The 12,443-nt window shown below is 44.0% G+C and overlaps 1 protein-coding gene across 7 annotated transcripts in view; it reads left to right on the forward strand.

Annotated features, from left to right (window-relative positions):
* The window catches only part of HELQ (helicase, POLQ like), a 64,373-nt gene that overhangs the window by 38,574 nt on the left and 13,356 nt on the right, over nt 1-12,443 (forward strand). For all 7 annotated transcript variants that reach the window (XM_073541779.1, XM_073541823.1, XM_073541770.1 and 4 more), the window contains 3 exons: nt 7,473-7,686; nt 7,757-7,914; nt 9,765-9,863. In XM_073541779.1, coding sequence (XP_073397880.1) covers nt 7,473-7,686; nt 7,757-7,914; nt 9,765-9,863 — 471 coding nt within the window. The remainder of the gene's footprint in view (nt 1-7,472; nt 7,687-7,756; nt 7,915-9,764; nt 9,864-12,443) is intronic.

Below are 12,443 nucleotides of genomic sequence, written 5' to 3' on the forward strand. Positions count from 1 at the left end.
GTAGTGGTTAAGGCCCTGATGTTTGGCACTCTGGAAGGAGCGGGCCCCAGAACTTCCGGAACTGAAGGTGCTCGTATTGTACCAGGTCAGCATTTCCCGGGGGAGGTCCCGCAAACTGGAAAAAGAGGTAAATCGCAAAAAAGGTGCCGAGTGTGTTACAAAAACGGAATACGCAAGGACACCATTTATCAATGCGACACCTGCCCCGAAAAACCTGGCCTGTGTATGAAGGATTGCTTCAAATTGTACCACACCTCAATGCACTACTAAATTTCGTTACCGGAAACATTAGATTAGTTGGGGCACATCTAGATAAGTTCCTTGGGGGTCTAGTTTCCAAATCAATGTCACTTGTGGGTTTTTTTTACTGTTTAGGCACATCAGGGGCTCTGCAAATGGAAAATGACGCCCACAGACCATTCCATCTAAGTCTGCATTTCAAAACGTCACTCCCTTCCGACCCTGCCGTGTGCCTAAACAGTTTTTTCCCACATATGGGGTACCAGCGTACTCAGGACAAATTGGACAACAACTTTTGGGGTCCAATTTCTCCTCTTACGCTTGGGAAAATTGAAAATTGGGGACTAAACGATCATTTTTGTGGGCACAAAATAGGATTTTTTATTTTCACGCCTGGGCAGTATAAACTTTAGTGAAACACTTGGGGGTTCAAAGTTCTCACCACATATCTAGATAAGTTCCTTAGGGGGTCTAGTTTCCAAAATGGGGTCACTTGTGGGGGGTTTCTACTGTTTAACCACATCAGGGGCTCTGCAAACGGAACATGACGCCCGCAGACCATTCCATCAAAGTCTGCATTCCAAAGCGTCACTTCTTCCCTTCTGAGCCCCGACGTGTGCCCAAACAGTAGTTTTCCCCCACATATGGGGCACCAGCGTACTCAGGACAAATTGGAAAACAACTTTTGGGGTCCAATTTCTCCTCTTACGCTTGGGAAAATTAAAAATTGGGGACTAAACGATCATTTTTGTGGGCACAAAATAGGATTTATTATTTTCACGCCTGGGCAGTATAAACTTTAGTGAAACACTTGGGGGTTCAAAGTTCTCACCACATATCTAGTTAAGTTCCTTAGGGGGTCTAGTTTCCAAAATGGGGTCACTTGTGGGGGGTTTCCACTGTTTGAGCACATTGGGGGCTCGTCAAACGCAACATGGCGTCCAATCTCAATTCCAGCCAATTTTAGGTTGAAAAAGTCAAGCGGCGCTGCTTCCCTTCCGAGCCCTGCCGTGCGCCCAATCAGTGGTCCCCCCCACATACAGAGTATCAGCGTACTCAGGACAAATTGGACAACAACTTTTGACGTCCAATTTCTCCTTCTACCTTTGGGAAAATAAAAAATTGGGGACTAAACGATCATGTTTGTGGAAAAAATATGATTTTTTATTTTCACGCCCGGGCGTTATAAACTCCTGTAAAGCCCTAGGGGGTTCAAGGTGCTCACCACACATCTAGATAAGTTCCTTAGGGGGTCTAGTTTCCAAAATGGGGTCACTTGTGGGGGGTTTACACTGTTTGGGCACATTGGGGGCTCGTCAAACGCAACATGGCGTCCAATCTCAATTCCAGCCAATTTTAGGTTGAAAAAGTCAAGCGGCGCTGCTTCCCTTCCGAGCCCTGCCGTGCGCCCAAACAGTGGTCCCCCCCACATATAGAGTATCAGCGTACTCAGGACAAATTGGACAACAACTTTTGGGGTCCAATTTCTCCTGCTACCTTTGGGAAAATAAAAAATTGGGGACTAAACGATCATGTTTGTGGAAAAAATATGATTTTTTATTTTCACGCCCGGGCGTTATAAACTCCTGTGAAGCCCCAGGGGGTTCAAGGTGCTCACCACACATCTAGATAAGTTCCTTAGGGGGTCTAGTTTCCAAAATGGGGTCACTTGTGGGGGGTTTCCACTGTTTGGGCACATTAGGGGCTCGTCAAACGCAACATGGCGTCCAATCTCAATTCCAGCCAATTTTAGGTTGAAAAAGTCAAGCGGCGCTGCTTCCCTTCCGAGCCCTGCCGTGCGCCCAAACAGTGGTCCCCCCACATATAGAGTATCAGCGTACTCAGGACAAATTGGACAACAACTTTTGGGGTCCAATTTCTCCTGCTACCTTTGGGAAAATAAAAAATTGGGGACTAAACGATCATGTTTGTGGAAAAAATATGATTTTTTATTTTCACGCCCGGGCGTTATAAACTCCTGTGAAGCCCCAGGGGGTTCAAGGTGCTCACCACACATCTAGATAAGTTCCTTAGGGGGTCTAGTTTCCAAAATGGGGTCACTTGTGGGGGGTTTCCACTGTTTGGGCACATTAGGGGCTCGTCAAACGCAACATGGCGTCCAATCTCAATTCCAGCCAATTTTAGGTTGAAAAAGTCAAGCGGCGCTGCTTCCCTTCCGAGCCCTGCCGTGCGCCCAAACAGTGGTCCCCCCCACATATAGAGTATCAGCGTACTCAGGACAAATTGGACAACAACTTTTGGGGTCCAATTTCTCCTGCTACCTTTGGGAAAATAAAAAATTGGGGACTAAACGATCATGTTTGTGGAAAAAATATGATTTTCTATTTTCACGCCCGGGCGTTATAAACTCCTGTGAAGCCCCAGGGGGTTCAAGGTGCTCACCACACATCTAGATAAGTTCCTTAGGGGGTCTAGTTTCCAAAATGGGGTCACTTGTGGGGGGTTTCCACTGTTTGGGCACATTAGGGGCTCGTCAAACGCAACATGGCGTCCAATCTCAATTCCAGCCAATTTTAGGTTGAAAAAGTCAAGCGGCGCTGCTTCCCTTCCGAGCCCTGCCGTGCGCCCAAACAGTGGTCCCCCCCACATATAGAGTATCAGCGTACTCAGGACAAATTGGACAACAACTTTTGGGGTCCAATTTCTCCTGCTACCTTTGGGAAAATAAAAAATTGGGGACTAAACGATCATGTTTGTGGAAAAAATATGATTTTTTATTTTCACGCCCGGGCATTATAAACTCCTGTGAAGCCCCAGGGGGTTCAAGGTGCTCACCACACATCTAGATAAGTTCCTTAGGGGGTCTAGTTTCCAAAATGGGGTCACTTGTGGGGGGTTTCCACTGTTTGGGCACATTGGGGGCTCGTCAAACGCAACATGGTGTCCAATCTCAATTCCAGCCAATTTTAGGTTGAAAAAGTCAAGCGGCGCTGCTTCCCTTCCGAGCCCTGCCGTGCGCCCAAACAGTGGTCCCCCCCACATATAGAGTATCAGCATACTCAGGACAAATTGGACAACAACTTTTGGGGTCCAATTTCTCCTGCTACCTTTGGGAAAATAAAAAATTGGGGACTAAACGATCATGTTTGTGGAAAAAATATGATTTTTTATTTTCACGCCCGGGCGTTATAAACTCCTGTGAAGCCCCAGGGGGTTCAAGGTGCTCGCCACACATCTAGATAAGTTCCTTAGGGGGTCTAGTTTCCAAAATGGGGTCAGTTGTGGGGGGTTTCCACTGTTTGGGCACATTGGGGGCTCGTCAAATGCAACATGGCGTCCAATCTCAATTCCAACCAATTTTAGGTTGAAAAAGTCAAACGGCGCTGCTTCTCTTCCGAGCCCTGCCGTGCGCCCAAACAGTGGTCCCCCCCCACATATAGGGTATCAGCGTACTCAGGACAAATTGGACAACAACTTTTGGGGTCCAATTTCTCCTGTTACCCTTGGGAAAATTAAAAAATTGTTGCTAACAGATCATTTTTGTGACTAAAAAGTTAAATGTTATTTTTTTCCTTCCATGTTGCTTCTGCTCCTGTGAAGCACTTGAATGGTAAATAATCTTCTAGAATGTAGTTTTGAGTAGCTTGAGGGGTTCAGTTTTTAGAATGGTGTCACTTTTGGGTATTTTCTGCCATATAGACCCCTCAAAGTGACTTCAAATGTGAGGTGGTCCCTAAAAAAAATGGTTTTGTAAATTTTGTTGTAAAAATGAGAAATCGCTGGTCAACTTTTAACCCTTATAACTTCCTAACAAAAAAAAATGTTTCCAAATTTGTGCTGATGTAAAGTAGACATGTGGGAAATGTTATTTATTAACTATTTTCTGTCATAGGGTCTAAGAAGTAAGGTTTCTCCTTGCGGAGAGTGACATGCCAGCTGTGGCTTGTCAAGGTAAGGAGACTTATTCGCCGTGCAATGCTCCTCTGGGAAAATAATATGCAAATTGCCTCTTCAGAAAGAAAGAGGACTTTTACTCTACAGCGCCACCTATTGGTAGTAGCGATCCTACAAGTCACAATCAACCCTTTAACGAGTCTTGTAGTATGACTTAGGATACAAGCCAAATCAGAATCTCAATTTGCAGACACGGTGTTTCGAGCTGTTGGCTCTCGTCAGTGCAAAGTATGAGATCTGATTTGGCAAGGTGAGAGGCTCTGGACTAGGGTCTAAGAAGTAAGGTTTCTCCTTGCGGAGAGTGACATGCCAGCTGTGGCTTGTCAAGGTAAGGAGACTTATTCGCCGTGCAATGCTCCTCTGGGAAAATAATATGCAAATTGCCTCTTCAGAAAGAAAGAGGACTTTTACTCTACAGCGCCACCTATTGGTAGTAGCGATCCTACAAGTCACAATCAACCCTTTAACGAGTCTTGTAGTATGACTTAGGATACAAGCCAAATCAGAATCTCAATTTGCAGACACGGTGTTTCGAGCTGTTGGCTCTCGTCAGTGCAAAGTATGAGATCTGATTTGGCAAGGTGAGAGGCTCTGGACTAGGGTCTAAGAAGTAAGGTTTCTCCTTGCGGAGAGTGACATGCCAGCTGTGGCTTGTCAAGGTAAGGAGACTTATTCGCCGTGCAATGCTCCTCTGGGAAAATAATATGCAAATTGCCTCTTCAGAAAGAAAGAGGACTTTTACTCTACAGCGCCACCTATTGGTAGTAGCGATCCTACAAGTCACAATCAACCCTTTAACGAGTCTTGTAGTATGACTTAGGATACAAGCCAAATCAGAATCTCAATTTGCAGACACGGTGTTTCGAGCTGTTGGCTCTCGTCAGTGCAAAGTATGAGATCTGATTTGGCAAGGTGAGAGGCTCTGGACTAGGGTCTAAGAAGTAAGGTTTCTCCTTGCGGAGAGTGACATGCCAGCTGTGGCTTGTCAAGGTAAGGAGACTTATTCGCCGTGCAATGCTCCTCTGGGAAAATAATATGCAAATTGCCTCTTCAGAAAGAAAGAGGACTTTTACTCTACAGCGCCACCTATTGGTAGTAGGATCGCTACTACCAATAGGTGGCGCTGTAGAGTAAAAGTCCTCTTTCTTTCTGAAGAGGCAATTTGCATATTATTTTCCCAGAGGAGCATTGCACGGCGAATAAGTCTCCTTACCTTGACAAGCCACAGCTGGCATGTCACTCTCCGCAAGGAGAAACCTTACTTCTTAGACCCTAGTCCAGAGCCTCTCACCTTGCCAAATCAGATCTCATACTTTGCACTGACGAGAGCCAACAGCTCGAAACACCGTGTCTGCAAATTGAGATTCTGATTTGGCTTGTATCCTAAGTCATACTACAAGACTCGTTAAAGGGTTGATTGTGACTTGTAGGATCGCTACTACCAATAGGTGGCGCTGTAGAGTAAAAGTCCTCTTTCTTTCTGAAGAGGCAATTTGCATATTATTTTCCCAGAGGAGCATTGCACGGCGAATAAGTCTCCTTACCTTGACAAGCCACAGCTGGCATGTCACTCTCCGCAAGGAGAAACCTTACTTCTTAGACCCTAGTCCAGAGCCTCTCACCTTGCCAAATCAGATCTCATACTTTGCACTGACGAGAGCCAACAGCTCGAAACACCGTGTCTGCAAATTGAGATTCTGATTTGGCTTGTATCCTAAGTCATACTACAAGACTCGTTAAAGGGTTGATTGTGACTTGTAGGATCGCTACTACCAATAGGTGGCGCTGTAGAGTAAAAGTCCTCTTTCTTTCTGAAGAGGCAATTTGCATATTATTTTCCCAGAGGAGCATTGCACGGCGAATAAGTCTCCTTACCTTGACAAGCCACAGCTGGCATGTCACTCTCCGCAAGGAGAAACCTTACTTCTTAGACCCTAGTCCAGAGCCTCTCACCTTGCCAAATCAGATCTCATACTTTGCACTGACGAGAGCCAACAGCTCGAAACACCGTGTCTGCAAATTGAGATTCTGATTTGGCTTGTATCCTAAGTCATACTACAAGACTCGTTAAAGGGTTGATTGTGACTTGTAGGATCGCTACTACCAATAGGTGGCGCTGTAGAGTAAAAGTCCTCTTTCTTTCTGAAGAGGCAATTTGCATATTATTTTCCCAGAGGAGCATTGCACGGCGAATAAGTCTCCTTACCTTGACAAGCCACAGCTGGCATGTCACTCTCCGCAAGGAGAAACCTTACTTCTTAGACCCTAGTCCAGAGCCTCTCACCTTGCCAAATCAGATCTCATACTTTGCACTGACGAGAGCCAACAGCTCGAAACACCGTGTCTGCAAATTGAGATTCTGATTTGGCTTGTATCCTAAGTCATACTACAAGACTCGTTAAAGGGTTGATTGTGACTTGTAGGATCGCTACTACCAATAGGTGGCGCTGTAGAGTAAAAGTCCTCTTTCTTTCTGAAGAGGCAATTTGCATATTATTTTCTGTCATGTAACTCTCTGGTTTAAGGTAATAAAAATTCAAACTTTGAAAATCGCAAAATATTCTAAATTTTCGCCATATTTCCGTTTTTTTCATAAATAAACGCAAGTTATAGCGAAGAAATTTTATCACTAAAGTGAAGTACAATATGTCACGAGAAAACAATGTCAGAACCGCCTAGATCCGTTGAAGCGTTCCAGAGTTATGACCTCATAAAGGGACAGTGGTCAGAATTGTAAAAATTGGCCCGGTAGTTAACGTGCAAACCACCCTTGGTAGTGAAGGGGTTAATCCAGGGATGAAGGGGTGATGTAGGGCACTGACAGGAGCGCCAATTCTGGTGTTCCTGTTAGTGAGTCTGAGTTAAGTGTTTGCGTGGAAGAATGGGCCAAAATCACACCTGAGCAATACAAGCGACTAGTTTCTCCATACAGAAGGTGTCTTGAAGCTGTCTTCACCAACAAAGGCTTTTGTAAGAAGTATTAATTTTCAGTAAGCATGTTCAATGTATTTTTCCTGTGTCATTTCTCATTATTACACATAATTTATGGACATCTTTGCTTGTGTGCATTGGATGCTTCTTACCGAAATCTGGTGAGAAATTCATGTCAATCGCACCTCTAGAAATGTATTTACTTTAAATTGGTGACATGTTTAATACTTGTTTCACTCGCTGTATGTATATAAATGCAACTGGTGAGACAGGTTCTGACACAAATTTGATCAGAGCTTTCCTGTTAATAGGTCTGATGTCTATAATTACCAGAATAGTATAGCATACCATGCTGGCAGTAATGTATATACTTTATTTTTTTAAAGATTGCAAAAACGGCAGAAGAGATCTATCAATTTGCATGTTATACATTATTCAGTGTCCAACAAAAACATCTGAGTAATGGAAAGTCGTTATGGGATATAACAAAAGAGTCTTTAGAGTATCTGGTTAGCAAAGGTCTTGTGTGCCCCAAGCAGCACCCTGAAAAAGAACAGCCTATATTTGAGGTATCAAGGCTTGGCCACGCAACTTATAAAGGTAGGTAGTTTTGTTGTGTGCCCACTATTTTATCATTGTGTTTGCCACTAACTTGTGTAATTTCCCATAGGATCAATTGATTTATCCTACTGTGATGTGCTCTATTGTGATTTGAGGAAGGGACTAGAGGGACTGGTACTTCAGAGCCACCTTCATCTTCTTTACCTTGTGACCCCCTATGACATGGTAACTCAGTGCAGTCCAGACTGGATGGTTTACTTCCGACAGGTAAAATGATCAATCCTCTTTAAGTCTAGGAAAAACACTGTAGAGGTGTAAATATGTTCTAAAAATTGTCCAAGGTAATGTCTAAGATATCTAGTCTGTGACCCATAATAGTAATGAGAAACTCTGTACTGAGATGCAGAATACAGTACAGACCAAAAGTTTGGACACACCTTCTCATTCAAAGAGTTTTCTTTATTTTCATGACTATGAAAATTGTAGATTCACTCTGAAGGCATCAAAACTATGAATTAACACATGTGGAATTATATAATTAATAAAAGAGTGTGAAACAACTGAAAATACTGTATGTCTTATATTCTAGGTTCTTCAAATTAGCCACCTTTTACTTTGATTACTGCTTTGCACACTCTTGGCATTGGTAGTCACCGGAAATGGTTTTCACTTCACAGGTGTGCCCTGTCAGGTTTAATAAGTGGCATTTCTTGCCTTATAAATGGGGTTGGGACCATCAGTTGTGTTGTGCGGAACTCTGGTGGATACACAGCTGATAGTCCTAATGAATAGACTGTTAGAATTTGTATTATAGCAAGAAAAAAAGCAGCTAAGTAAAGAAAAACGAGTGGCCATCATTGCTTTATGAAATGAAGGTCAGTCAGTCTGAAAAATTGGGAATACTTTGAAAGTGTCCCCAAGTGCAGTGGCTAAAACCATCAAGCGCTACAAAGAAACTGGCACATATGAGGACCGCCCCAGGAAAGGAAGACCACGAGTCACCTCTGCTGCGGAGGATAAGTTCATCCGAGTCACCAGCCTCAGAAATCGCAGGTTAACAACAGCTCAGATTAGAGACCAGGTCAATGCCACACAGAGTTCTAGCAGCAGACACATCTCTACAACAACTGTTAAGAGGAGACTTTCTTTGTGCAGCAGGCCTTCATGGTAAAATAGCTGCTAGGAAACCACGGCTAAGGACAGGCAACAAGCAGAAGAGACTTGTTTGGGCTAAAGAACACAAGGAATGGACAATAGACCAGTGGAAATCTGTGCTTTGGTCTGACGAGTCCAAATTTGAGATCTTTGGTTCCAACCACTGTGTATTTGTGCGACGCAGAAAAGGTGAACGGATGGACTTTACATGCCTTGTTCCCACCATGAAGCATGGAGGAGGAGGTGTGATGGTGTGGGGGTGCTTTGCTGGTGACATTGTTGGGGATTTATTCAAAACTGAAGGCACACTGGACCAGCATGGCTAGCACAGCATCTTGCAGCAGCATGCTATTCCATCCGGTTTACGTTTAGTTGGACCATCATTTATTTTTCAACAGGACAATGACCTCAAACACACCTCCAGGCTGTGTAAGGGCTATTTGACCAAGAAGGAGAGTGATGGGGTGCTACGCCATATGACCTGGCCTCCACAGTCACCAGACCTAAACCCAGTCGAGATGGTTTGGGGTGAGCTGGACCGCAGAGTGAAGGCAAAAGGGCCAACAAGACTGTTGGAAGACCATTTCCGGTGATTACCTCCTTGAAGCTCATCAAGAGAATGCCAAGAGTGTGCAAAGCAGTAATCAAAGCAAAAGGTGGCTACTTTGAAGAACCTAGAATATAAGACATATTTTCAGTTGTTTCACACTTTTTTGTTAATTATATAATTCCACATGTATTTATTCATAGTTTTGATGCCTTCAGAGTGAATCTACAATTTTCATAGTCATGAAAATAAAGACAACTCTTTGAATGAGAAGGTGTGTCCAAACTTTTGGTCTGTACTGTATGTTGGCGCTCCACAAGCAACAGGAGATAAAAAATAGATAATCCGTTATGTTGCCTTCATGACGGTTTCTTAAAATGTTTTCACAACAGAACTTTTTAAATATATTTTTCAGTTTAATCTCCTTGACTCTGTTGATCAGAAAGTGGCGGGAAATGTAGGCGTGCCGGAAAGTTTTCTTGCCAGAAAAGTATCAGGTCATAGTGTGAAGAAGGTAAAGTAATATTGTGTTTTTATTCTGTATCTCGATTATCTTTTTGGTGAAACATGAGGGATGGAGATGACAAATGGCAAGATATGATAACATAAGTATTGTTTGGTACAAAGACAGGACACAGCCCTGTGTTATAGTAGTGGTGCTGGCACAAGGCAGTTTTCTCTATCTCTTCATTTGGGCTCACCGGAAACCATGTGTATATGCTGCCTAAGTTGGGCCAGTCTGTTTTATCTTTGGTTGCTTCTCCTACTGCTTTTACACTAACTGATCGTCTTGGTTCCGGTCTGTGGGTGTATACTACTGAGTAGGAGCTAACTTTTCTATTGCCTAGTTGCAGCAGCATACACCCTTGGTTTCCCGTGTCCCACAATGAAGGCTCCGAGAAATAAATTTTACGGTAGGAACCCAAAATTTTCTTTTAACTCTTACATGACTTTCAAGTATATCTTTGAATAGCAAAACGTGTGAATTAAACTTCAGGTTCACTTCATTGGTTGTCCAGGATTAGCGAAATACTTTTTTTCTCTTGTATTACAATTCATCGGTAATTGCCGCCAGGCTGCAATCTTCAACATCAAACCTGGATTGTGGTTCTGTTTCTAGAAGTGAAAAAGCAGATCCTTGACAACCTATTTAAAGCACCACTCCAGATAATTCAGCGATGGAGTAGTGCTAGTAATCTACGTTTTCTGACCCTAGTCTTATACTTTACAACTTTTGTACTATACTTCTTCAGCTCTTCCCAGCGCCGCTCCAGTCCCGGGTCACCATCTTATGACCACAATTTTTAACTGACCACAAGTCAGGTAACAGTTAGTGATGAGGGTAAGTGCTCGTTACTCGAGTTTGCCTAGGGCTATCGGGTATGCACCGAATATTGCTGGAGCTCGAGTGACATGTTTTAGACCCTGTTGTTCTTAGTCAGCCACACAAAATGAGGGGCTTGCCTGTGTTTGTCAGGGAATCCCCACATGTTTTGTGGCTGTCTAACAGCTGTGAAACATGCGGCAGCGAGGACTCGAACATGTCGCTCGAACATCCACAATACTCGGTGTGTCATGATCCAGGACGGGATTTCGCTTTGGCCCGTCCTGGTCTGACTGGGGGTTAATTGTTCTGCCTCTCCCTGGCAGAGGGCGGCTATTTAATGCTCACTGGACCTAGGTCCGGTGTCAGTTATACACCTGCCCTCGGCTGAGTTAGTTGACCTTGTGCGTACGTGTGCCTTGTGCCTGATATCTTGCTTGCTTGTTTGGTTTTGATCCGGTTCTGTCCCTGTTACGAGTTCTGCCTGTCCCTCTTGTATTGCGCTGCCTCTCGTGTATGACTCTCTGCTTGTGACCCGACTTCTCTCTGCTCGTCCCCTTGTTACCACGTCGCCCTCTTGTGTATGACCTTTGGCTTTGTCTGACCTCCCGTCTGTTTATCCCTCCTGTACCTCGCTGTCCGTACTGTGTATGTACTCCGTTTTGTCTTCTCTGAAAGCAGGACGCTAAGCCCCGCCCCCTTGCAGTCACGTGACCATAGGTCCCGTGTCGGCTTGCTAAACTTCATCACTCAGGTCCTGTGCACCTATACTTTCTGGCTGTCCTGATCCCCAGGGGTCCCTACTGTGCGGGTGAGTCCCTGCTCAGCGGAGGCTGTACGCCGGCGCTGTCAGGATCCTGATACGGTGCATACCCAAACACCCTAGGCAAACTCGAGTAACGAACATTGGGCTAATCTCTAGTAACAGTCACAAGCTCTCAGTGTAAGTCTGAAAGCCTCTTATGACTCTCATAGACTTACATTGTGTTGTGACTTCTGGATCACCCAGCAAACAGTGGAACGAGCCGGCAGGTTACAAACTGTTGGGAGACCTACTGGAGCAGCGCTGATAAAAGATGAAGACGGCGGCTGGTAAGTATAAGATCTAAGGCAGGTAATTTTCACTACTAGCACCACTCCCAACACTGCAATAAAAAAACAAAACATTGGGGTGGTGCTTTAATATTCAATAAATATGCATAGAGTTAGTGAAAAGCATGCAATGTTGCCCATGAAACTGCCTCTCTATTCCCACTTCCATCGTTGGCCCACTGTTCAGTTTCCTTGTCATACTGCTGGGACTTCTTGATTTGGCCAATCCGAAAGCTCTGGGGTTAAAACCTCACTAGCTCTTGTATGTGTCTCCACTCCTGTGTCTTAGTGGATATTCCTGTTCATGACTTCAGCTGTTTACTCACAATTCTACCTGACTATTTTGCAACTTACCTGTACTGCTGGTTCTGACTCTGCTACCTGATTATTCTCTTATCAGCTTGATCCACTAAATAGCAGATGACTACATAGCTGTGGCTTAGGGGACCCAGTGTATCCTTGTATAGGAGGTTGAAGGGTTTTTTATTCCTACAAAAATGATGTCACATAATATTATTATTAAATCTTACTTTTTTAAAAAAAATTATAAATAATATGAAATAAAATCGGGGAGATACCTATCAGAGATACAGATTAGGATGATGATAATTAATAACAATAATTTTATTGCTATATCGCCGACATAATCCGCAGCACTTATCATTTTAGAGGGGACTT

Source organism: Dendrobates tinctorius, unplaced genomic scaffold (genome assembly GCF_039654945.1).
Source record: "Dendrobates tinctorius isolate UK_male_01 unplaced genomic scaffold, ASM3965494v1 ptg000011l, whole genome shotgun sequence".
Classification (NCBI taxonomy): Eukaryota; Metazoa; Chordata; class Amphibia; order Anura; family Dendrobatidae; genus Dendrobates; species Dendrobates tinctorius.